Source organism: Gorilla gorilla, chromosome 12 (genome assembly GCF_029281585.2).
Source record: "Gorilla gorilla gorilla isolate KB3781 chromosome 12, NHGRI_mGorGor1-v2.1_pri, whole genome shotgun sequence".
Classification (NCBI taxonomy): domain Eukaryota; kingdom Metazoa; phylum Chordata; class Mammalia; order Primates; family Hominidae; genus Gorilla; species Gorilla gorilla.
The window spans coordinates 111,575,534-111,602,275 of NC_073236.2; the positions used below are offsets into that span (position 1 = coordinate 111,575,534).

The 26,742-nt window shown below is 49.1% G+C and overlaps 1 protein-coding gene across 12 annotated transcripts in view; it reads right to left on the reverse strand.

Annotated features, from left to right (window-relative positions):
* Positions 1-3,395: 3,395 nt before the first annotated feature.
* The window catches only part of BABAM2 (BRISC and BRCA1 A complex member 2), a 452,513-nt gene continuing 429,166 nt past the window's right edge, over positions 3,396-26,742 (reverse strand). For 6 of the 12 annotated variants that reach the window (XM_055377654.2, XM_063695988.1, XM_055377652.2 and 3 more), the window contains one exon: positions 3,396-3,847. In XM_055377654.2, the coding sequence (XP_055233629.1) occupies positions 3,784-3,847 (64 nt within the window). In that variant the 3' untranslated portion in view covers positions 3,396-3,783. Of the gene's footprint in view, positions 3,848-13,264; positions 14,434-14,832; positions 15,007-26,742 lie in introns of those variants that run through there. The other 6 variants (XM_063695986.1, XM_063695985.1, XM_063695984.1 and 3 more) reach the window with 3 other exon arrangements.

The following is a 26,742-nucleotide window of genomic DNA, read 5'->3' on the forward strand; positions in this document are numbered from 1 at the left end:
CCCACGATGACCCTCCCTGCTCCTCCCAACTCTGCATCCAGTGACCTCACATTGGTGGCCTGCAGTCCATCATGGGGGGCGTATTTACACCATAGAAATTGGCAAATTGTACAAACCAAGGTCCTTCTCTTTTTTTCCTCTCTCATCCTCAACTTCATATTCTTTCTAGTTCATGTCTCCACAAGAAAATGAGCTTTAATAGAGCATCATTTGAGGCTGGGCGTGGTGGCTCATGCCTGTAATCTCAGCACTTTGGGAGGCCTGAGGTGGGCGGATCACCTGAGGTCAGGAGTTCAAGACCAGCCCAGCCAACATGGTGAAACCTCGTCTCTACTAAAAATACAAAAATTAGCCGGGCGTGGTGGATTACAGCCGTGTGCCTGTAATCCCAGCTACTCGGGAGGCTGAGGCAGGAGAATCCCTTGAACCTGGGAGACGGAGGTCACAGTGAGCTGAGATCGTGCCACTGCACTCCAGCCTGGGCGACAGAGCCAGAGTCCCTCTCAAAAAAAAAAAAAAAAAAAAAAAAAAAAAAAAAGGCGTCATTTGGCTGTAGGCGATGGGTCCTCAGGAAGCCGGGCTGCTGGAAGAAGCTGAGCATTGGCTGACCAGGGTCCCTTGCCCCTCCTTCTCGGGGCCTCACAGATGCTTGATCGTATCCAAGTATTACTGGTAAACACGTGTGAGTCCTTTTCCTCATCAGTGCTAAGCAAGAGAGATTCAACTGAAATTACAAGGGCTGAGTAAGCTGGAGACAGGATTTACTAAGTATTAATAATATGCTGTCACATATGGTTCTTTTCATCTTCAAAGCATTTTATAGCCATTTACTAATTAGTCTTGGGCTGCCCTCTGTGTGCAGGTACAATGCTCGATGACAGGCTGAACCGGCAAGAAGTATTTACAAATATACAGGTGACCTTCACTCGTTTACAGGCGCCACTGGCTTCTGTTGCTGTTGCAGGGTAAAGATAAAATCACGCAAACCCTGGTGTTTGAGTCCCTGGTTCTGGAAACATACAGTGGTGACTGTCACCTTGTGCTGAGTCCCCTCTAAGAAAACCAGCCCAAATCCTCCCCTGTGGCAAGGAAGCTGAAAGTCTTTTAAAAATAATCATAAATTTCCATCCTCACAAACCTATATAACGTCCATCATCCTTCACTGGGAAAGAAAAAAATAAGCTTCAGTTTGTTCACGAGAGTATGGACACGTGAGAATTGGTGCTGGAGGGGAGCCAGGAGCCTGGATTGGGTCTTGGCTCCGGCCCTGACCGGCTGGTGATCGTGGGTAACTCACTTAACTTCTCTCATCTTCTGTTTCCTCATCTGTGGAACAAAAGCAACCCATTCAGTTGCTCACAGCCCAGGTCTGCTGTAAAGCTGTGTGAGCTAATGTGTGTGGCAAAACTTCTGAGTTAGACTGTGTGCTTCGCTGATGGGCAGGGTCTCATTCGTTATCTGGGTCTGTGGGCCCCCAGGGGCTGGCAGGGGCAGGAGGATGACATTCCCAGACCACACTGCCCACTACTGGCTGCTGTCACTGCTGAATGCTTATTTGAAATGCTGAGGGGACGACCAGTCCACAGGACCTCACCCCCTCCCACAGTGCCAACCACCATCTGCTAGAAGTGGAACCAGTAAGAGTTGACTGAGCCTGGGCTTGCTTCAGACCCAGTTGCAGCTCAGAAGCAAGTCCGGGCTCAGTCAACTCTTGGTGCTGTACACAGTAGAGCCCAATCCATACCCCTCCATCAGGGGAGGGTGACCCTAGCAATCCTAAGTGACCGTGCCATGGCACCTTAGTGGGGGATGGAGGGGACATGGGGCATAGCACACAGCTGCCCTGAGTAGAGGGGCACCTTCTTGTGGGCACTCAGCGGGTCAGGGTCAGAAGCAGTGCCAGTGTGGTCAGCTGGCTTAGTGGGTCATGATCACTTGCTCAGTAGAATCGCTGGGGGAGTTTTATCAAAACCTAGAAGGCTAAGCTCCAGCTAGTGAGATTCCAAGTCAACAGGCCTGCAGTGGGAACTACCAGAGCAGTAGTTCCTAAAAAAATCTCCCTGGGTGATCTGATGAGCTGAGCCCACAATCCAGTCCAGCCCCCTCCTAGTATTAATATTATGGAGAGGAAGGGACTTACTCAAGGCCACAAAGCCAGTTAATGGCAGGGCTGGGATATGGACATAGGACACTGGACTGTTGTTCTTGTCCTGGGAATTCCCAAAGTTTCAGGGTAGGGGGCATAGTACCCACACGGTGAAAAAACCCAGAGTTGGGCAGGCCTCCAGCTGACAGGCAAGACGGGAGGTCTGTTCCAGCTGATCTCCAGCCTCCTGAGAACATTCCTGGGTGCCAGAGAACACAGGAAGCAGAGGCACGACTTCTCCTCACCAGTCTTCACAAGGGCCCAGGGATGGTTCTCTTTTGCGCTCACCTGGTAAAAATGGGCTCCAATAGCCACAAAGGGAACTAAGGGACCAGGTGAGAGGCCCTGTAAAATCATGTGTGTGTCCTGCAGGAGGGGCCAGTGGCTTCGCCTTGGAATGGGAAAGCCAGAGGGTGTCAGGTCGAGCACCCAGGCCAGCTCTTGCCCTCACCTCTGTGTGTGGTGCGTGGGCCCCGCTTCCCTGTGTGAAAGGCCATCAGGACAGGACCATGCTAAACCAAACTGTAAACCTGGTGATATGGCCAAGCTGACGGTAGCCATCTTGTGTTTCAGCTAAGCGAGTGTGTGATGGTACAAGGAGGCCTGGCTCCAAGTTCCCAGGTTTGCTCCTAATTTGCTGTTTCTAATTTGCATGTTTCCTTAACTCTTGGGCCTTAGTTCTGTCCTCTGTACACTGAAGGGAGTAACGGGGTAGGAATGAGATGACTTCTGAAGACCCTTCTGGCTGTGATGATCAGTAAGTTCAGGGAAGATGTCGCCTGCTCAGGGTATCTTCCCCAGCTCTGTTCCTGGCTGGCTGCACAACTGCCAGTCCCCAAGCCCAGAAAGCAGACACATTCCTCTGATAAACCATGACACCCAAGCTTTGTCTTTGTGTATAATTCACACAGTGCTGCAGAGGCCCAGAGGGGATGGAGAGGGGAGAGCCGGAAGGACAGAGCCGTTGGTGCACTCACCAAACTTTAATGACTGCCTACTGTGTGGGGCTGGCCTGGGAACAAGGTGTCCACACAGGGGGCTGGAGGGATATGGATGGCAGGGGGTGGGGCTGTGTGTGCTAGAGGCCATTTGTTATTGAGCAACAGCCTTAGGCCAGGCTGGATGAGTGGCTGAAACCCAGCACGTTGGTCACATTGACTCAGGTAACTCCTCGCCGTGAAGGACTGCCCCAGATAGGAAATGCTTGGGTATGAAACACACACATGCACGCACAGAGGGAAGACACTAGTTTCAGAGGAAAAACAGCGAGGGGCATTTAATCTTAGAACTTAAGAGGTCTCAGAGACAAAGGCTTTGGAAGAAAGGCGTGGGCATTCCTGACGCTTTACTTTCCCCGGAAAATTACTGCACCATAATTTGTGAGTTTATTTCTTCCAACTAAGAAATAGAGGCAAGAAAGAGGGAGTAACCCGAAGTGAAGGGCTCTAGGATCCAGGGACCACCAGCCAGCTCAAGTTGGATTTCAGCAGTCGGGGCTGCCTGGGGCGTGCAAAAGCTGCTGTGTGAGCAAAACGCTGCCGTGAAGACATTCCAGGCGGCTTCCAGGAAGCGGCTGTATGTGCTGACACGCATGTGGACAGGCAGTCTGGCTGGCCACCTCTCAAGATTGGTGTTTCCTAGAGCTTTCCATTGGCAAATGCTGCCTCCTGGAACTGAGGGACAAAGGTTTTGAAATAAGCCCTGGTGGGAAAGAAGGGGAGAAAAAAAATTGTGGTTAGCACAAACAACTTGAAACAAAGTGCAACTGGGAGCTTTCAAGCTAACTCAGAACAGTTGTTTTTATTGTTCATGCATCTTGGGTTGGATTTGCCTTCTCTGCTGAGGCAAAGCCCTCCGGATTTTTCCGAGGAGGTGCATGCACTTCACTACTGTGATATCTCTCAGGAATATTCAAAGGGCCTGTACGTGCACCCTCCTGGCTGCCAATTCCTATGAGATATCTGCACTTAGGTCCTGCTGCCTTTTTTCAGGACAAAGACAAGGGCCTGGTCCAAGCCACAAGACAGTGTGTGTGCAATTGAACCACACAGTCATTTAGTGATCTAGAGTATCAGGAAGGTTGCATTTTCCACTCAGTTGGACCTTTGACTTCATAAAGACAAAGAGGGTCTAAAAGTTTTTTAACACATTTGATTTTTTTAGAGACAGGACCTCACTCTGTGAGCCAGGCTGGAGTTCAGTGGTCCAACCACAGCACACTGTAACTCTGACCTCCTGGACTCAAGTGATCCTACTGCCTCAGCCACCCAAGTAGTTAGGACTATAGGCGTGTGCTACCATGTCAGCAATTTTTTTTTTTCATTTTTTCATAGAGACAGGGTCTTGCTACATTACCCAGACTGGTCTCAAACTCCTGGCCTCAAGGGATCCTCCTGCCTCGGCCTCCCAAAGTGCTGGGATTATAGGCCTGAGCCACCACACCCAGCCCTAATAATTTCTAAATGATTCATGGGCTCCATTTATTTCCAAACGCATATGCAGTCTGGTCTACTGGAAAGAAAGCTAGGCTGGGTGTTAAGAGAACATTTCCCAGTCAGTGGAAGAGGGGTGGCAGGACCAGCGGCAGCCCATTTGGCCTTTCTGGCATCCAGGTTTCTAATCTGTGGAAGCAGGGCCACGTTCTACCTCAGATGTGCACCCGCCGAGCCCACACCGTGTCAGGCACTGCACAAGGCATCAGGGGTGGTGGGGTGACCCAGCCATGAGATCACGCCGTGTGGGAGAATGCAGTGTGGAGGAGACGGACACATGGGTAACCCCACATCAGGGCACCAATGGCAGTCCCGCGGGCCACAGTCCGTGCAGCAGGGAAGGGGCAGTGGAGGGGCACTTCCAGCAGCAGCTTGCTGTCAGCTGAGAGGTGAGGGAGAAAAGTGAGGGGAGGAGAAGGGAGGGGCTGCAGAGGAAGGAGGTGGGCACCCGTGCTCCTGGTCACCAGGCTTGCCTTCTACCCCTGCCCCACCGACACCCACACAATCACAGTGACACCTTACGTGTCCAGATATCTCACCTCAGAGCAGTGGCAAGAACCAGGCAGGGCCACCAAGACCTGTCACCCTCAGCACTGCAAAGGTCTCATCGCCTCACCCACAGGGAGCCTCCCACAGTCCATTTCATTCAGGATCTGGTCCTACTGAGCCTGGCTCTACCAGCTCCCAGCTCCCAGGAGATCAGAAGCAGCAAATCCGGAGTGGAGGAGCTAACCCAAGGGTAGGAGGCAGATTCACAGCAGCAGTGAGAAGAGAACAGAAAACTGCTCAGGAAGCACAAGCACTCACCGGGGATCCTGTGCCGTAGGGCAAAGAGCCCCACGCAATCCGACAGGCCCTGGAGTTGTCTCTGGAGCAGAGCAAATGCAGCGGCTGGTGCCACCGGCTGCCCGCCCCCTTCAAGTCAACTGCAGCCCTCTTTCCAATCTGGCCTTGGAATGCTCCGGCTCTTTCTCAGTGCTGGCCTCCACCATGGCCTCTGCAGCACTGAAATGTCAGCTCCTCTCTCTGGAAGCTCTCTTTCCCTGTGACTTCTGTGACATGTGGTGCCACAGCTGTCCTGCCTCTCTCTACCTCTCCCTGCCCCTCCTTCGGCACTCCCAGGCGCCATCGTCCTTGGGGTCACACAGAGCAAGGGGGGAACTCCTGGTCCTGCAGCACCGCTAGCCCAGCCCTCCCTCCCCTCAAACATCCAGTCCCACGTCTCCAACCACCTATGGGACACCCTACCTGTCACTCTGTAACTCAAACCAGTGTTCCAAATGGATGTTTTAATCACTTTTATGTATCTGAAAATGCTCTGACCAATTTGGTTTTCTGTAACAGAACCTTCAGTTTCCTTCTGAACCAGTTTCCATTCTCCCTAAACCCCTACAGTGAATTCATCCTCTAGGTTCCTGCCGCTAAGTCCCTCCATCCGTAGTGACTCCCATAGCTCCTGTCATCTTTCGATGGCACTGCTGCAGAAGCTGCTTCTCCCCTGGACACGAGGCCTCCTTTGCCTTTGTTTGCAGCTACACTGATTCTCTTACAGTGTGAGTCTCTGTCCCTTTCCTGACCAAGACCTTAACGTCCTCCAAACTCTCAGCCTGGCATTCAGTGACTCTCACTATCTGGCTCCAAGTCATTAGGAAGAAAATCTGTTCTGTTCCTCTATCACATTTTTTGAGATCATGCGACCCTTTGAGAAGCTAAGAAAGTTAAGGATCCTCTCCTCAGAGAAACTGCAGGTAAGACCCCCCACAGCAACCCGGGGATGTCACAGACTCCCCTGAGCTGGCCACGGTCCAGGATACGAGCCCTGGATCTACTGCCTCTCCTTTCTTCTCATTTGACTACTTGCTCTTCCTCACACATGCCATTTGCCACCTCTGGGCTTATTCATGCTCAGGACAAATACTCCTGCTTCCATCAAGTCTCCCCTGGTCCCCAGGAGGTCGTCTCCCTGCACACTGTCCGTGCTTCTTCTGGGGCACTTGTCCCATGTGCACAGGTCTTATCTGCCAGCCCCTGGAAAGCGGGAGCACATCCTGCTCCCAGTGACCACCAGGCCTGGCTCAGGTAGAAAGCACTTGGTGATGGGCTGTGGCTTTAATGTAACTAATGATGACCACCAGCTTGCAAGAAGCAGTTACGGTATGTCCATTACAAGCTGTTTAAGAAGGCGGGAGAGGCTGGGCGCAGTGGCTCATGCCTGTAATCCCAGCACTTTTGGAGGCCGAGGCGGGTGTATCACCTGAGGTCAGGAGTTCAAGACCAGCCTGGCCAACATGGCGAAACCCCGTCTCTACTAGACATACAAAAATTAGCCGGGTGTGGTGGTGGGCGCTTGTAGTCCCAGCTACTTGGGAAGCTGAGGCAGGAGAATCGCTTGAACCCGGGAGGCGGAGGTTGCAGTGAGCCAAGATCACGTCCGCGCCATGGCACTCCAGCCTGGGCGGCAGAGCCAGACTCTGTCTCAAAAAAAAAAAAAAAAAAGGTGGGAGAGACAGCAGCCCCAGAAAGAAAACAGGTATAATATTTAGGTACTAAGGAAGAACACTTTAGTCCATTCTCAAATTTCAAACTTTGCCAACAGTTAGTAAGAAAAAGCACCCTCTTCCATCCACTTGTGATCAGCACAGCCCTGAGCCAGCCAAACCGCCACCTTCTCTGGCACTCAGGACCTCAAAGCCCTTATCCATTAACGGCACCATGCCACAGTCGCCACAGTCACCCTTAATGCAAAAGGGGTGCTGTGATGTGACAGAAAGAGCTCCAGACCTAGGCAAGGCCAGGCAGGGCAGGAGAAGCCCTGGGCTCTGTTCCCTTACGAACAGTAGGGGTGATAAGGCCACCTGACGCCACACTCGCATGGGACAGTGTGTGGGAGGAGACAGTCAACTGTTGGCTGCCACCCAGACGTGAGGGCCACTTATTCCTTCCATGTGTTTCACCTGCTGCTATTTCCCCAGCAATATGGAAGTGCGGCCGGAGAGAGCCTTGTGGCCCCGCTTCTCCAGAGGGTCTGAGATCGACAGGCTGCCACCAACCTCTGCTGCATGGACTCTGGCCTGATGTGCACTGTGGAGTCTGGCCCATCCCAGTACCACTTTCAGGGAGGGCTGAATGTTCCCTAAGTTAGAGATGAGGACGTCACCTTCCCTGACCTTACAGCTACGAACATCAAGGGGAGAGGCTGCAGCTGAGCTGCACTGTAGCCCCCACAGGTGCCTGATGAGCAGATGGTGCTGGAGCCACTGCTGCCCTGGACGCTGGCCTGAGCTGGGCAGGGGTCGGGTCCGGGGAGCCCTCCACTTACTTCCCCAGGCCCAGAGTCACACTGGGTCCCGAGGCAAGCCTCATCAGCTCAGTTTTTCCTTGTAAACTTCTAGGGGAAGGGGCTACAACATTGCAAGCTCCTTACACAAAAGGGAGCACGTTTTAAAGGCAAGCTTTTTTCTTTTTAGAAAGTTCTAAAGTTTCCTGTTCTGTCCTGGGCTTTCCCTGCCAGGGCCAACAGCGTGCTGCCAAGGGGAAGCGTGGCGAGGGCTATTTAAAGGCATGATGCTACCAGCTGTTTTCAGCGAGTGCCTCTCAACTTGGATCCTCATTAAGTTAGTTAACGGAGGGGGAGGAGGGGGAAAGGGAAAATGACAACTGGCTCCCACCCATTTATAGATTTTTAAAAACACTGTTTTCATTTATTTCACTTTTTATCAGAGAAAATGGAGAGCTGCCCAGAGTACAGATTGCTAATGGCAACAGGTATCTGTCATCTTTGAAAAAACCTTTGACCCAGAGACAAAGTACGTAGTAAGCTTTAAAAGTGTAAGTGTGTTCTAGGGGATAGTGAAGTCTTCTTACCTCCCCATTAACTGGCCAAGTGGGGCCCACAGGAGAGGGCCCTGAGTGTCAAGCTCCTCACTGAATGCACACTGTAAGGGAATCTATTTTTAGATGGCATTAGAGCTCAATATGCCTGAGGGCAAAATGAGGTTCAGGCCCTCTTCACTGATCTCAGTCTCTCTGCTCAGGGTTTCATAAAATTACAACTCGGTCCAACCCAGGAGTCTCAGGAGAAGAAAACGTAAGGACTGGGTAGGTTTCCCATGAATTCAGAGCAGAAGCAGGGCTGGCCCAGGCTTCAGCTCACAGGCATGGCATGGTGGAGGGAACTGAATCAGGAGTCAGGGGGTCTACTTTTGTGGGCCTTGGGCCCAGGGTAAATCTCTTCTGAGCTTCAGCTCCCTCACCTACAAAGCAGGGTGCCATAACTGAGGGTCCTAAGGCCGGTGGGCTGTAGAAGGTGAGGGTGGCCTGTGCGGGGCAGGCTCTGGAGTCAGGCGGACTGGGCTCGAGGCCTGGCCACACTCCTTACTCGTTGATCACGAGGGCAAGTGACTGCAGCGTTAGTTTCTTCATCTAAAAGGTGGGAGTAACTGCCCACCTTAAAGGGTTCTTGTGAGGAGTGAATGAGATGGTCTGGGTAAGCGCTTGGCATGGTACCTGGCATAAGAGATGATCAATAGATGTCAACTATTATCATGGGTACCCGCTGGGGCCAAGGGGAAGAGGCTCTGAGTCTGTGGAAACAGCCAGAAGAACGCGTGTGTGCAGAAGCGGGAAACCTGTGAGGTCTAGGGTCCTTGTCCTCAGTTCAGCCTTTCCCGAGGCTCCTTGGATCAGGCCCTCCCTTCTCACTGATCACACTGAGCTGGCAATCGCAGGCAGAGATGGCCAATCTCAGGCTTGGATACTCAGCCAAAGTCATGGGACACTGTGTGTCTTTTGCAATCCAGTCTAGAGCTGCTCGTGGCATCCTTATGGCATCAAAGGACAAATTCTGTAGCCAGAGGCACCTCCAGCCCTTGCCTGTCTTCTGCCCCCAAACCTGCCAGGTGTACTCCTTGTGTGTGGTGTGCAGTTTTGGTCAGGGCTTGACCAGGGATGATGCTGCAGCTCTTCCTAGAAGGGTATTTAGGAATCACACGGCTCCGGCTGCCAAGAGCAGGGTGTTGGTTGGCCTGGTCCTAAAACAGCTCTCCTTCTGTCCAGGACAACATGCATCGTCAAGGGGAGGCAGTGGGGGAAGTGGAAAGAGCACTGCACTAGGAGGCACAGGACTCACAGCTCTAGCCTGGGCCCTGGCTCATTGTGTCATCCAGAACTGGGACTCCATTTCCTCACCTGTAACAGGATGATTTCTACTTAATGATCTTATGACCACCCAGTTATGGTCTGAGATATCATCCATGTGATCTTGAGCAAGCCACTTAACCCTTTTGTGTCTTGATTCTTCATCTATTAAATTCAGACACTAGCACCTCTTTTTTCTCTTTTTTAAAAAAAGTTCCGGGATCCATGTGCAGGACGTTAGGTTTACTACATAATAAAAGTGTGCCATGGTGGTTTGCTGCACCTCTCAACCCAGCACCTAGGTATTAAGCCCTGCAGGCATTAGCTATTTATCCTGATGCCCCCCCATCAACAGGCCCCAGTGTGTGATGTTCCCCTCCCTGTGTCCATGTGTTCTCATTGTTCAGCTCCCACTTATAAGAGAGAACATGTGTTTGGTTTTCTGTTCCGGTGTTAGTTTGCTGAGGATAATGGCTTCTAGCTCCATCCATGTCCCTGCAAAAGACATGATCTCCTTGCTTTTTATGGCTGCATAGTATTCCATGGTGTATATGCACCACATTTTCTTTATCCAATCTATCACTGATGGACTGGGTTGATTCCATGTCTTTGCTATTGTGAATAGTGCTGCAGTGAACATGTGCGTGCATGTATCTTTATAACAGAATGATTTATATTCCTTTGGGTATATGCCCAGTAATGGGATTGCTGGGTCAAATGATATTTCTGGTTCTAGGTCTTTGAGGAATTGCCATACTGTCTTCCACAATGGCCAAACTAATTTACATTCCCACCAACAGTGTAAAAGCGTTCCTATTTCTCCACAGCCGTGCTGGCATCTATTGTTTCTTGACTTTTTAATAATTGCCATTCTGATTGGCATGAGATGGTATCTCATTGTGGTTTTGATTTGGGTTTTCTCTAATGATCAGTGATGTTGAGATTTTTTCATATATTTCTTGGCTGCATAAATGTCTTCTTTTGAGAAGTGTCTGTTCATGTCCTTTGCCCACTTTTTAATGGAGTTGTTTTTTTCCTATAAATTTGTTTAAGTTCCTTGTAGATTTTGGATATTAGACCTTTGTCAGATGGATAGATTGCAAAATTTTTCTCCCGTTGTGTAGGCTGTCTGTTCATTTTGAAGACAGTTTCTTTTGCTGTGCAGAAGCTCTTTAGTTTAATTAGATCCCATTTGTCAATTTTTGCGTTTGTTGCAATTCTTTTGACGTTTTTGTCATGAAATCTTTGCCTGTGCCTATTTCCTGAGTGGTATTGCCTAGATTTTCTTCTAGGGTTTTTATAGTTTTGGTTTTATATTTAAGTCTTTAATCCATCTTGAGTTAATTTTTGTATGAGGTGTAAGGAAAGGGTCCAGTTTCAAATTTCTGCATATGGCTAGCCAGTTTTCCCAGCACCATTTATTGAATAGGGAATCCTTTCCCCACTGCTTGTTTTTGTCAGGTTTGTTGAAAATCAGATGGTTGTAGATGTGCAGCCTTATTTCTGAGATGTCTATCCTGTTCCACTGGTTTGTGTCTGTTTTTGTACCAGTACCATGCTGTTTTGGTTACTGTAGTAAAGTTTGAAGTCACGTGATGCCTCCAACTTTGTTCTTTTTGCTTAGGATTGTCTTGGCTATATGGGCTCTTTTTTAGTTCCACATGAATTTTAATGTAGAATTTTAAAAAAAATTCTGTGAAGAATGTCCATGGTAGTTTAATGGGAAAAGCATTGAATCTATAAATTGCTTTGGGAAGTATGGCTATTTTCATGATACTGATTCTTCCTATCCATGAGCTTGGAATGTTTTTCCATTTGTTTGTGTCCTCTCTGACTTCCTTGAGCAGTGGTTTGTAGTTCTCCTTGAAGAGGGCCTTCACATAACTTGTAAGTTGTATTCCTAGGTATTTCATTCTCTTTGTAGCAACTGTGAATGGGAGTTCATTCATGATTTGGCTCTCTGCTTGTCTACTGTTGGTGTATAAGAATGCTTGTGATTTTTGCACATTGATTTTGTATCCTGAGACTTTGCTGAAGTTGCTTGTCAGCTTAAGAAGCTTTTGGGCTGAGACAATGGGGTCTTCTAGATATAAGATCATGGCATCTGCAAACAGAGACCATTTGATTAACTCTCTTCCTACTGAATACCCTTTATTTCTTTCTCTTGCCTTATTTCTCTGGCCAGAACTTCCAATACTATGTTGAATAGGAGTGGTGAGAGAGGGCATCCTTGTCTTGTGCTGGTTTTCAAGCGGAATGCTTCCAGCTTTTGCCTGTTCGGTATGATATTGGCTGTGGGTTTGTCATAAATGGCTCTTATTATTTTGAGGTATGTTCCACCAATACCTAGTTTATTGAGAGTTTTTAACATGAAGGAATGTTGAATTTTATTGAAGGTCTTTTCTGCATCTATTGAGATAATCATGTGGTTTTTATCTTTACTTCTGTTTATGTGATGAATTACATTTACTGATTTGCATATGTTGAACCAGCCTTGCATCCTGGGGATGAAGCTGACTTGATTGTGGTGGATAAGCTTTTTGATGTGCTGCTGGATTCAGTTTGCCAGCATTTTATTGAGGATTTTTACACTGATGTTCATCAGGGGTATTGGCCTGACATTTTCTTTTTTTGTTGTATCTCTGCCAGGTTTTGGTATCAGGATAATGCTGGCCTCATAAAGTGAGTTAGGGAGAAGTCCCTCCTTTTCAATTGTTTGGAACAGTTTCAGAAGAAACGGTACCAGATCCTCTTTGTACCTCTGGTAGAATTCAGCTGTAAATCCATCTGGTCCTGGGCTTTTTTTGGTTGGTAGGCTATTTATTACTGCCTCAATTTCAGAACTTGTTATTGGTCTATTCAGGGATTCAACTTCTTCCTGGTTCAGTCTTGGGAGGGTGTATGTGTCCAGGAATTTATCCATTTCATCTAGATTTTCTAGCTTATTTGCACAGAGGTGTTTATAGTATTCTCTGATGGTTGTTTGTATTTCTGTGGGGTCAGTGGTGATAGCCCCTTTATCATTTTTTATTGACTAGCACCTCTTTTCAAGGAGGTTGTGAGGAGAATGGAAATGTGTATCAAGTACCAAGCCCAGGGCCCCACACAAATGCAAGTTTCAGTAGGAGGTGGTAATGCTGCAAAGGTGGTGGGAGTAGTTGGGTTATTATTGGATCGTTTCCATCTGCATAGTTTTATACAAATGGGGTAGGGTTAGTGAACACTGCAGAGCCCTGAGCAAAAAGTGCCATAGACAGTTTTGTCGGGGGACATGAAGGCCTGTTCCTCTCGGCCACCCCTCTGCCCTCTAGCTCAGGAAGCATAAGTTATCAGGGGTAATGCCTGGAAAATGACATAATGGTTGGGTTCTAGAGAAGGGGAAATCAGGAGACTGAAGAAAGTGAAGACAGGGAGCTATCAGGGAAATGCTCAGAGGCCTTGGGGTTGAGGCCAGTAGGAAACTTTGTTCAACAAAGTCTCATCTAAAGGGTTCTTTCCTACTGGAATTACAATGCTTTATTGATTCAATAGATCTTTTCAAAAGGATAAAAATCCATAAAATAGACATCTGACAAACTGAATCAATATAGCTTTAAATAAATGAAAACAAAACACAGAATATACAACCCAAAGAGGTTGGGGACTGGCAGCGGGGAGAGAGCACCTCAGGCAGTTAAGCTTTGCAAAGGTGGTGCTCACAACACTACTGGGTGTGGCAGGGGTCATGCTCCCCATTTTGCAGGAGAGAAAACAGAAGCTTAGCAAGTTTAGTTAAGATACCTGCCAATGTCACTCCAACCCCAGTGCCACTAGAGCCCGGCCCCGTGGACGAGACCCTGTGGTCTTGTTGCTGTTAGCCTCCTTCACTTGGAACTTTTTATTTGGCAAGAGCCTAAAGTTGCCTTCTTCCAAAACAGGACTTGAATTCTGGAATTCAAAAATGCTTTTCTTTGGGTAATTGTAAGATGAGCCTCATGATGTTTGCTAGAGTCAGGCCAATGTGGTGGTAGGGTGGGGTGTGGTAGGAGAAGTGGTTCAGGGACACAGCCCTCACTGTCAGGAAATCAAGGGCATAAATCAAGTCAGAGGTCATTTTTGCAAATAGAGGCAAGTTCCAACATCTAAGGCTCACTGCTTTTTCCAGTTTTCTTCTGCAGCTGTGACTTCAACCGGCACATGTTTTTAATCAGTCATATGAAAACCGATTGTGGTCTGAAAATCAAAGCAGTCCTGTAAATAGTGTAAGACAAGTCCTGCTAATCATGCCTCGTGGTCTTGCCTTGTCCTCATTGTCCTGAACCGCCACTGTAAATTCTGACTCACTTGGGGTTACTCGCCTCGTGTCAAAGGGCCTCGTGTCAAAGGGTCATCCTCACAACAGGATGGTTACAAAGAGACCTGCTTCTGTTTCAATGTCCTTCACCCCAAACCCTCCAAAGGCCCCTGTGACAACTGCCATCCAACTCTGGGTGCCTTGGTGAGTGAGTGACTGGCACGATGGGAGCTTGTTTTGTAATTATGCCCCGGGCGATGGCAGCCTGGCTCTCGGGTGTGGGCTTTAGGAACAAACAAGTGCTTGTAACTGGTTCATGTACACAGTCAATCTTGCTAAATGCGCCAACCCCTGAGCATGCCTGGTCTGTTTTCAGGGGGTCTAAGCTGCAAAACAAGGAAATTAACAAACTTGAGATGCAAAGGCTTGATATCGCAGTGGGAACACAGTATCACATGCTCACAGCTTCAGGCAGAGGCCCTTGCCCTCAGCTGGAATCAATCTCCCCTCTACTCGATTCCACAGCATGCCGGGCCTCCAACCTCAGGCTGGGCTATGTCTGCCTTGCGTTTGAGATATTTAGATTGGTGTCTAGACTACAATTTATACAGCTCGGCCTCCTCGCCTGTGAGAAGGCTGACTGTGGTCTCAGTATGTGTTGAATTAAATCAAATGCTGTTTTAGGAGGACTTCAACAACAACTGACTGAGATCCATTTCTAGACATCAAAGTATTGGGATGAATTCTGGTTCCTGCTAAATCACAGGGTATTTTTAAATACTTACCAAAGTGATCAAAATTACTGAGCAGTTCTCTCTCCCTCTGAGGCCCTCCAAGGAGGCCCTCTGGAGCTTGGCCAGTTCCTCTGGGGCTGGAGCAGCTTGCAGCCAGTTTTTGCAACTGCAAAGGCCAGGACTTGCTCCCACGGGCTGCAGGCATCTCTGCTCCCTTGGCATCCCCTGGTGCAGCAGATGAGAAGGAGGAGGAGAAGGGAGGGCCAGCTGGCTAAATGGATGGAGGGACAGGGTAGTCCTAATGGGCTCCTGAGCCTCCACCGGCCATGGGACCAGCTTCTTTCTCTGGCGTTCATCACAGATGTATGCACGCATCTACACATACCAACCATTCTCTCACACCCTGGGAGAAGCTCCCTGAGGGCAAAGCCCATGGGTCATATTCATCCATCTTTGCATCCCCAGCCTGGAGTATAGTGTCCAACACACACCAGCTCAATAAATATTTCTCAAATGCAAGCATTTGGCTTACTTAAGATATACTTTAGAATGACAGAATGTTGTAATAGAAGGAAAAAGGAAACTGCTGAGGTCAAACATTACAGGGAAGGGGAAGGGGAGACTAAGGGTGGGAGGTTAGGATGGTTCCTGTGACACTGCATATCCTAATGACACGTTAGCATAGGTCATCCCTGTAAGTGCCTAGAGGGCAGAATTTGGGGATGGTTCACCCTTAGTGCCCTTGGTGCTCACCCTGTCAGAAGCTCCCAGAAGATGAATGTCAATTTGGTGCTAAATGAATGCCCGCCTGCCCAGGGGGTTGACCTGAGGCCCCAGAGCTAGTAGGCAGAGCGTGAGCCAGTCCTCTCCATCCCCCTCCCTCTCAGACTGCCGTGCCCATCATAACCTGCTTGATGAGAGGCAGGAATGGCTGTGTGGCACTGAGAAAAGCTGGGAAGATGGGTGCACCTGGCTGGGCTGGGGCTGGGAACGAGGCCAGGTGGTGGGTGTGGGGGGCTAAGGAATGTGCTGCTGCCTGGGGCCTGGGAACCCAGAGAAGAGCCCCAGCCCTGGGTTTATCTTGTCTCCCCATCTGCACCTGCCTGGTGTGCCCAGATGGTGAGTCCTCTGCTCACTCTGCCCAGGGCTGCAAGAGCAGGTGCTCAGCACAGACCATGATGTGCTGATGGCCACGTGGCTGCCTGGGGTGGGGTGCAGGGAGCTCACCACAGTCCCGGCCAGGAGGAGGGCTGCTCACGCAGCTCACCTGCTGGGAAAAGTGGGCCGCCTGTCGGATGGTGGTGAGTCACCACCAAGCTCACAGATTACCCTCCACTTTTTAGTCATCGAAAGGGGAAAAACCAAAGGGTGACCCTCAAAGAGGAAGTGCCCAGGGACCCAGCAGAGCTGACCCTGGAATGTGGGTCCAGGCCCCAAGTCACACCCCAGCTGGAACAGTGCTCCGAGGTTTGTGCGCAGCACGGCCAGGCATCAGCCTCCACAGCAAAGTGCAGGACTCCCAAAGGAGGGCCTCAGAAACACTTAGGAGATCAACTCCTTGAGGCCTCTAACCTTCCCCTCCCCTGAGTCTCTCTAGGGCTTTGAAGTGTTATTTGCCTGGTTGTAAGTTCAGTTTCTTCCACCAGATCTCAGCATCCAGAGGCCAGAGCTCATGGCTTCCACAGGTGCTCAGGCCCCTGCATGCTGGCTTTTGGACACAGCTTTTGGTCACCCAACACTCTGGGACATTCACCCCCCTGGCTGGGTATTTGAGAATGTGGGGGAGGGGCAGCAAGATGGCCATGGTCCCTCCTCTCTTCACCCTTATCCCCCGACAGCTGAAATCACACCCCAGACACCTGGCTCTCTGGGCTTTCAGACAGAAAAGCAGCAATTCCCAAAGAAGAAACTACTCAATGGGAGAGGGTGTCCAAGCTCCACTCTCCCTGCTGGGGTACAGTGGCCTTCTGGAGACAATGGCCTTTGGTAACATGAGTAATTCTCACAACAGGAACTTCAGGTGGGCTCTGCTGGGGTAGAGTGTGGGGAAGTTCCATGCAGGCTGGCAGGTGACAGAACGTCTGGCAGGAGGGGGCCTTACGAGTCTTCTGTAATCATGCAGTAGAGAGGCTGGGGGCAAGCACAGGAGGAGGAGATGCACCTGCTCTGCTGGGCTGCAGGGATCACTCCACACTGCACCAGCTCAGGCCCTGCACATGCTGACAGCAGGTAGCTCTGCGGCCCCAGGCTTCCGTTACAGAAAGGGAGGGAGGGAAGGAAAGGAAGGGCATATATGCAACGTGGATGAATGATATCCACACGTGGTGTAAAGAAGGCTTGTTCAAACAGTGGATCACAAAATCCATTTAGTGGGTTCTGAGCAGCATTAAAATAAAGTGAAATAAAATCAGAGTGCATTGTATGTGGCACTTTTGTTTTAGTTATATATACTGGATCCAAATGTAAAATATCTTGTGGATTGTGGTTAAAAAAAAAAGTCTGGAAGCCATGAGTATAAGGAAAGGGAGGTGCCTACTACATACCAGATATCATGCTACTTGTTTTCATGTGTATTATTTTATATTTACTCCTTCTAACAGGCTTACTACCAGGCAGGTGATTCTATTTTTGCCAAAAATAAATCTACAATCAGAGATGGAAAGTAAGTTTTCTTTTCTTTTCTTTCTTGAGACAAGGTCTCTCTCTGTCTGCATTCTGTCACCCAGGCTGGAGTGTGGTGGTGCGATCTTGGCTCACTGCAGCCTCGACCTCCAAGGCTCAAGTGATCCTCCTGCCTCAGCCTCCCGAGTAGCTAGGACTACAGGAGTGCACTACCATGCCCAGCTAATTAATTTTTTTTTTTTTTGTAGAGATGGGGTCTCGCTATGTTACGGGTCTCACTATGTTGCTCAGGCTGGTCTCCAACTCCTGAGCTCAAGTGATCCTCCTGCCTCAGCCTCCCAAAGTTCTGAAATTATAGGTGTGAGCCACCATGCCTGGCCCAAAGTAACTTTTCTAAGATCACACAGCTAATAGGTGGCAATGCTAGTTATGAATCCAGAGCTGCTTGACTCCAAAGGGCACATTCTTTCCATGCCACCATGATTTCCAGTGGCAAGTGTACTGTCCACTGAGTCGGGAGCCTTGGCTTCTGTCCCTGGCTCTGCTATATCATGGTGAATCACTGCTCTGTTTTCTCATCTATGCAGTAAGGGAGTAAGATAAATAATTTCTAAAATTTTTTGATTTCGTGTTCTCTCCTATCCCAAACCTCATTGTGGCTGTATTTTAGTCTCCTCCATTAAACTTTTCCTAGAGCTGCCAACAGCTCAGTAATGAATTTCGAGGGCTACTTACTGCCAACCCCCATTGCACCTACATTTGTTCTACAAAACCCCCTAGATGGCCCTCCCTCTGGTAGCTCTGTGTGTCTACAGGTATTGACTGCTGCTGTTCGCTCTCACCTTGGGATCTGCATCGTGTAGCTTTTCAGCAGAATTATGACTATGATAACAAGAGACAAAAGGGATGACCTTGACCTCCCTCTCACGGGCCCATGTGGTTCTTGGAAGTGCCGGGGCACCCTAATGAAGAATGCAGGCTACTCTGAGTGTCTGGGGGAAGGAAAAGAAGTTCAAGAAGGAGGGTGTGTGCAGTCCACCTAGGTGACATGTGAGGGACCACAAATGTTCTCTAAATAACGAGCCCCAGAAGAGCAAAGGAAGCCCAGAAGGTTCCTGTAACATAAAGGTCATCTTAAAACTCCCTAGGGTTGATGAGGGGCAATATCTCTGCGACGTGCTGTCACAGGGGAGGTATCATCATCCCGCATAGTCAAACTGTGGACTTGGCACGGGGAGCTTTAGCTGTGATTCCAGCTCTGCTTTTCTCTGCTACGCTGCTTTGGAGAAGCCACTTCACCTCTCTGTACCCCAGAGATGCCTCATCTGCAAAGTGAGGGGATGGTTTCTGAGGTCACTGCTCAGTCTAATATACTATTATCCATTATTATTATTTCTGCTTTGGTATTAATCCAACCACTTAGCCAGAGACAGTTTCTTAAGTGGAAGCAGTAATGTAACAAATGACCTCTCCCAGCGCTTAGCTAGAGGGGTTAAGAGGCAAGAGCCTTCACAAGCATCATCAGAGGTGCTGCACGGGTCTGAGCCGTCTATCTCCCCTTTGTCTCCAGATCTGACTTAGGACCTCAAGAATGCTGGCCAGTATCCATCCTGCTCATGTTCCTTCCACCCTTCAAATCAGCAGACAACTAAATATTCACACACTCATGGGCCACTCCTGTGCTAGTAATGGGCTGGTTCCTGCAGGGGTAAGGGACTGCATTTGGGCAGGGCCCTGGCCCTCAGGGGACACACAGTCACTTGACTCCCAGAGCAGAGAGAGCTGCGTGCTCACCCTGGATGAGAGTGGGGGGCTCTGCTTTCACAGCCACGGGCAGAGCCCTCCTTGGCCTGCCGCTTCTTACTGCTATTGCTTTGGAAGAGCAGAAGCAAAATTCCTGCCTTGGGCTGGCTTTCTTTTCTGCTCAGAGGTATGTGGGGATATTATCCAGCAGGCCAGACGTCTAGCCCCTTTAATGACAATAATGATAATTTACATTTATACAAGGCCTTTCATTGGGGGATTTTAATTGTATCACAAACAATAATTAATTCCCCTTTGCAAGTCTGGCAGTCAGCTAAGCAGGAGCCCCTTTACTCTGCAGGTGAAGGGTGCTTTCCTGGGCCTGCAACATGCTGGGGGTCTCCCACCTACCTGACACCTACCCACCCTCAAGGCCTGGCCTAAGCATCGGGGCCTGCGGCCGCCAACCACAGCCCATGACTGCTTGTCCTGCCTCTGAAGCTCCACAACACGAACTGTTGAGCCACTCATTTGGTGCTAACCAGAGAACCTTGCTGTTGGGCGAGACCTCAGGATCTTGTTCAAGGCAGGGCTTGGCCCAGCAGCACTTCTCGGGGGTGATCCTCACCCTGCCGGAACACCTTTTGTGATGGAGAGCACGTTGCTCAAAGGCGCCTCTAAGAGTTACAGGGTTCTTCTCTCTCCCGAACTGGAATCTGTCCCCTTGAAACTTCTGCCCATGGATCCCAGTTCTGCTCTCTGGAATGAAGCAATCTTACATAAACTGTCTGGGGTTGCTGGTTGATGTTTCTGGTTCGTAAGTTGTCTACTTCTGTGGTCATCCTTGGGCGGAGCTTGGTGGCTCATACTTCACCGAAGTTCAGGGACACTTGTGAACCGAATGGTAGGGGCAGCTGGAAGCTCCATCACTGGGGAGTGCCTAGCTTTACATGCAGCACTCCAGACTACTCTGCCCCAGTCTCAGTGGTATAAACACTGGAGGCCTCTGAGTTCATTTCACTGGGGCTGCACCTCAGTGACACAGAAGTACCCTAATTTTCTGTTGAATGACTGAATGAACAGCCTTCCTTCCTAAGGATCTATTATTCTTAAGTTCATGCAACCACTGTCAATTGCAGGGACTTGTTTTTGGAGACCAAGCCAGACAATAATCAATTTAGTTTTTTTTTTATTTTAAACTCACTTTATCAGAATAATAAATATTTGGTGCTAAACTTGAGAAGCAGATGTATCAATGCTGAGCTGGGAACTGACCCAGGACAAGGAACTCCACAATCCTCCTCCTCTCCAAGCAGTGAGAGGCAAAGGTGGGGCAGAGGGGCAAATGAAATCCTTTGCTAAGTTTATTTTTAAAAAGCTAGATCTTCTGGGGAAACCAACACTCCCTAGAGTGATTTCTGGGTCCCTGCTGGTTTGCTTTTTGCCTGAAAAGACACCGGCCCTCCCTCTGCCAAGAGCACATTGTTTGGGTGAGATTTTTCTCACAGTGGCTTACCATGGAAGGAATTTCGAGCATGCATTAAAGGCTGTTGTTTTCCTAAAACCTGCGCAGTATGAACAAGAGGTTTGGCTAGTGGTGACACAGCCTCATTCTGCTTAGATTTCACACGATTCCTATTTTCTGGCCTAGAATCAGGGGTGATCATTTTTGGCTTGGGTTTGGCCTGGGTCATAGATCTGAGGGATGCTTGGGAAAAGAAACATGGGTTAGAGATGGAACCTCCTGCTGTCATTCTGTGGCAAGAGGAACACGTGGCAATCATTCCCTATCTGATTAAGTGGGAAGAACATGGATTTTGGAGTAAGAGAAAACTGAATTTAAATGTGGATCTATTACTTACTAGCTGTGTGTCTGGAAAAGCCCCCAAGTCTCTGTTTCTCTCCAGTGACTAGTTGTTATGAGGCAACAGTGCCAGGCACATGGTAAGAACTCAAGCCTTGGTTTCCTTCCTGCCCACCCCTCCACTGCCATCATACAGCTGCGGACACACACACATTGAGGACCTCCTGTTTCACGTTAACTCAGCAAACAGTTATTGAACAGCTCTTATTGACAAGGGCCTGGACCTCCTGGGAACACTGTCCAACTAGTGTCTGGTACCAATAGGTATGTATATAACATTTGTTGAATAAGTGAATTAACTAACTTGATACTTCCTATTTTATAGTTTATAATGTGCTTTCAAAATAACCTCATTTTAATCCAAGCAACAATCATGTGTATGAAATCGATCCCATTACTCTACTCCCCCCATATACATGAAGGAGCAGGCTTGGAGAGGAGTAACTTGACCAAGGCCAGGCACATGATAAAGGCAGAGCGGGACTTGGAAGCTGCAAGCCCGTGTCCTGATGACAGCACACTGCCAGCCCTGGAGGGTCTTCCTGCCTTCTGCAGCCACTGAGGGCTAAGGCTGAGCAGGAAGGGCAAGGCTCTGGGTGCACCCATGTTCCACTAGAAGGCACCCCGCTGAGTGATGCTGCCAACCTATGCCTGGCCACGGCAGGCTGCAGCTAAATGTGAGGACATCACCATGGGCCTGGCAACGTGGAGTAGTAAGTTTCTGAAATTGGAGACATCTGCCAGCAGTCGGGTTTCTTTCTCTCAGGCCCTGGGCCCCCGTCCTGCCCTGATGTGCACAGATGTTTCCAGGTTGACTTCACTGGGCTCCCACTGCCCTTCTCAGAGTGTGCGACAGCGCTGACATGCAGGTACTGTCCTTTACCTTCCTGTCACATCCTTCTAGGTCACAGAGAAGAAGCGATGGGCGCAGGACTCTAACTTTTCCTTAGCATGGTGCTCTGCACATTTGGGTCTCACAACAGGAACAAACTTCATTCCTTCTTGTTCCCAGTAGGCTCTTAAAACCAAGTAAGGGGACAGGAAGCAGACACTGGGTCCTGGGCTGCTGTCGGCTCGCTGCCTCTTTCTTCCCACTCCTCTAGCCTCCGAGCTGCTGGGAACCGCTGATAGATGCAGAATTAAAAGGGTAGGACAGGAGTCTTTCAAAGTTTGCCCATATGGCTGGCTCAAATACAATTTCCAGCATGAATTGAGCGGTGGAAATCGGATCTGACCACAATGCTGCAGCACCCACAGAGTTCATCACAGTCTTCTCCAGGCCATTCTGACAACACTCCCTGCCGAGGGTGGGTGTCCCGGTGGAATGCCGCCACGGCACACACTGCGCAGTGGGGAACCCAGTGCCTCGGGAGTGAGGTCACTTCCCCCACCGTGAGCCTGTCTATTCTGGACCTCTGAGCACATTTCTCTGTGCTGCAAGTGTATTGCCTTTGAGGTTGAACTGTGTGGAAAATCATGTGCACTCCTTGAGCTGAGCTGAAGCTGGCAGGAGGAGCCAAGGCTTGGGCTCTCCTGCATAAGCACCTGGCCTAGAGCAGGGCCTACAGCGTCTGCGGCCAGAGGACCAACTCTCTGCTCCCAGCATGGGGCACCGATCCTTCAGCCCTGACACCAGCCACACTTGCCTTGCAGTGTTGCTGAAGGAGACAGGGATGAAGAGGTGTGCTGGTGGCTAGCCTAGTCCGCTGTGTCCTCAAAGACCAAGGCCAAGCAGAGTTAACCTGTTGTTGTCCAGCTGGAACCCTGAGGGGACCCCACAGACTTCTAACATGCCAGGTACAAGGGGCGCAGGGAGCTGTGCATTTAGAAGTGCAGCTTCTGCCCCGCATAAAGGCATCAGGCCAAGAGAGCAAACGGGGGCTGAAATTGAGCCTGTGCTCTGCGTGCTAAGCTGTGTGCTCACTCAGGGACAGAGGCCCAGACAAAGGGACAGCTTCTACTTTACCTAAAGCTAACTCTGCACCAACCCAAAAGGGGAGCCTTTTCTTTGTTTGCACAAAGGTTCTTACTGGCCAAGGTGACCCTGAGAAGTCCATTCAGTTCTGTGTGTTGGGTTCCCTATTACACATCTGGTGCACTAACATGGGCAAGGGGAACTTCACTGGGACGCAATTCTATAAATTAGAACCTTGTTTGGATGGGCTTTGGAGTAAGAAAGTGAAGATTTCTTCCTTCCTAATTTGCATTTTTAAAGGCATCTTCAGAACCCATTCTTGTTCTCCTGGCCACAGCCTACTGCACTGCCCCACCGCTTAGAGTTAATCTTTTCCATCCCATTGCTTAGGCTCAGAAAGGAAGGCAAACACAGACAGCCCAGGGGTGAGGTGGAGTTTGGGCAGCCCTACAGGTTCTCCAGGACAGCATTTGGCTCCCTTTCCTGCCATGTTTATCAAGCAGACGAATCAGCATTCTCTTCCAGGTGGGCACAAATGGGTGTCCCACCTCAAACGATGCCACTGAAGACAGTCAGATTAAACCATGCCTACACAGCTGGGATATCTTTTCTCCAAAACTGGTGGACACCATGCATACCAGAGCCATTAGACCAATAAACAAATACAGACACACAGCAAAATCAACTCCGTAAAAACACAGCAAAATAAGCCCCGCCCTTTGTAAAGTTCAACAATCTCAAAGCATGCTTTGTTTTGCTAACTACTACAGGATGGAAAGAGGCCCTTTCCAGTTAGCCCCTATTCCAGGAGCTCTTTCTATTCAAGAATTGCCTCAAGTTCAAGAGTCATAGAACGCTGGATTTGAAAACCCTAGAGATTATCTAGTTCAGGGATCAGCAAACTCTGTAAAGGACCAGATAATGAATATTTGCAGCTTCCAAGGCCATACCTGTATTCTATTATAACAATTCAACTCTGGCCTTGGAGTGATAACAGCCATAGATGATATGTAAATCAAAGGGTATGGCTGTGTTCCAATAAAACTTTATTTATAAAAACAGGCAGCTGGATAGCTTTGCCCTCAGGCTGTTGTTTGCCCAGCCCTTATCTAGTCCAGCCCTTCCTTGTACAGAGGAGAAGAGATGAGGTCGCTCCTTCACAGTCAGGGTCATTTGGAGGTCCACCCAAGACCAAGACCTGACTTGCAAGGCTTGGTGGGAGGAACAGAGATACTACTGCCGGCCTCAGGGCCACCAAGGCAGAGGCCAAAATGGCTGCTTGGATAACTAGAGATTGACTAACACGTCCAACTTCACCAGAGAGGACCAAAAAGCAGGTGGAAAATCACGAGTTAAAATCTATCCACAGATTAAATCTACAGGTTAAGATCAAATGGGATTGGAAAGACAACCTACATATCAAGCTCAGCCTGCAGAGATATAACCATCGGTTACAGCCTCTTAAGTGTATGCTGCTAGTGTTCATTCATCAGTTAGACTCAGGCACAATCTTAAAACGTATCTGGTGAAGAAAAGGCTGGGAAAAGGGGAGAAACAGGAACTGGAAAGCCACTGGCACTTGTCTGAACAATATGAGAAGAAAACAGCAAATTCATGTTTTCCAGTCAGCAGCTAGTCAAACCTCTAACAGTACGTAAGTGGTCAGAGAGGACAAGCCCTCTCATCCAGGGCTGAGAACAGGTTGTTTTGGCTGTCAAGCATTTTCAAAACAAGTTTTCTTGGTCTCATGACAGGTTGTGGCAAGAATAAGAAAATAAAAAGAGTGGAAGATCCCATGATCGCTGCCCTGGGCTTCCATGTGGGCTGGCCCTGCCTGCACAGTCAGGTTTGCCTTCAGTGTTCAGATGAAGCTGGTCTTAGGGTTAATACCACCTTGCCAGTGACACCATTGAACAAAGTGATTCCTCTAAGAACTCTCTGGCAGCCAGATAATTTTTCTAGTCTGGGAGGAATAGGTCAAAGTCACTCTTAAGCCCAAGGGTGCTATTCTGCTTGAACCTACACCCTGCTTTGTTTTAATTTTTACCTCATGTTATGTGGATGAATTATTCCCCTGAAACCAAGGTGAAAAGCTATCTGCTCTGAGTTGGATTTTTCCATCTCAACCGCAGGACGCTTGGTCAGGGTGGGGCAAAGAAAGCAGTGAGGAGGCACTAATGGGGACGGCCATGAGCCGGCTGGTAGAGAAAGTGCCATTAGCTCCTAGCAGCAGTGGTCCTGCTCGCTGTTAGGAGAGGAGGGTCAAAGCATAAAGCTGAGCATGGCAGTGCCCTTCGAAGGACATGCAGCCAAGCGGGGGTCTGGGGGATACTCATCAGGTAATCCAGTGAAAATACCCAGAAACCAACCAACAAGGGTGCCAAGAATACTCGGATCCCCTGAGCTATTACTGGAGAGCCCAAAGTAGTAGACAGACACCTAGACCTGAGTTCAGACTCAAAATCTGTGACCTTGGGCAGAATTCTCCCTTGTTTCATTTCTAAAGTGAAGCAGCGGGATTATCTTTCTGGCTTTGATATCATGATCCTTGGATTGCCAGGGCACAGTGCACTGAGTCTGTTCCCATCACGTGTGGGTGGCTGTGTCAAGTCACTCACACACACATCTCCCCACAAGGGACAACTCAAGTTCCCGCTGTGAGCAATGTTCCTGGAAGAAACTTGAAGAGGATGCTCTGCCCTGAGACGTGCTCGTATTCTATGAGACACGTTATCAGACCACAAAGGCTGTCTTCATTCTACCAATTGACTGTGGGAATGTTCTGAAGAAAGCAAAGAAAATCCCCCATAAGGCCTTTAAGTTGGAGGAGGGAAAGGCTGATGTGTGTTCTTGCCCAGACAGAGGGGGCTGAGGATATGTGAAGGCTGGGGTAAGACATTCTTCCTTGCTTCACCCCCCCACTCCCACCCCCACCCCCACCCCTACTCCCACCCCCATTTCCACTCCCACTCCCACTCCCAAACATGCACAGTGGGACCCATTAGATTTGATGTCTCTACCCAGGAAGTGATTTGAAGGCCCTGCTCAAAGCCTGCTGCGTGGAGCCTTTATCACCCGAGAGACAAGGCTAGCAGGCAGGTGAGCCTCCTTCCCCAAATATGGGGAACAGGTTTGTTCTGGCTGATTCCTGACCTGCTCCTCAATACAGGATGCCTTGTTAAATCTGAATGTCAGACAAACGACTTTTTAGTATAAGTATGTCCTCAATACTGCATGGGGCATACTTACACTAAATTATTTGTTGTTTATTTGAAATTTAAGTGTAACTGGACATGTTGCATTTTTAATTGCTACATCTGGCAATCCTAACTCTGAAGATCCAGAGTGGGGTCTCTAAAAGCCCTGGACATGGAGGTGGCAAAGAAGGGGTGAAAGGACCCAAGCCAAACATTCCTTTATGGTGTTCCATGAGCGTGACCCTTAGTTTTTGACTGTGTTTATTAATATTTCCAAGGCCAAGAAGGATCTATTATGATTTACATATCAACACCAAAGCAGATCATTATACCAATATGTAATTTGTAAACTTACAAAAAACCTGGCTGGGTGAGGCGGCTTATGCCTATAATCCCTGCACTTTGTGAGGTCGAGATGGGAGGATTGATTGAGCCCAGGAGTTAAAGACCAGCCTGGGCAACATAGCGACACTCCACCTCTAAAAAAAAAAAAAAAAAAAATCAGCCCAGTGCTGTTGCATGGACCTGTAATCCTGGTTACTTGGGAGGCTGAGGTGGGAGGATTGCTTGAGCCCAGGAGTTCAAGTCTTCAGTGAGCTATGATTGCGCCACTGTACTCC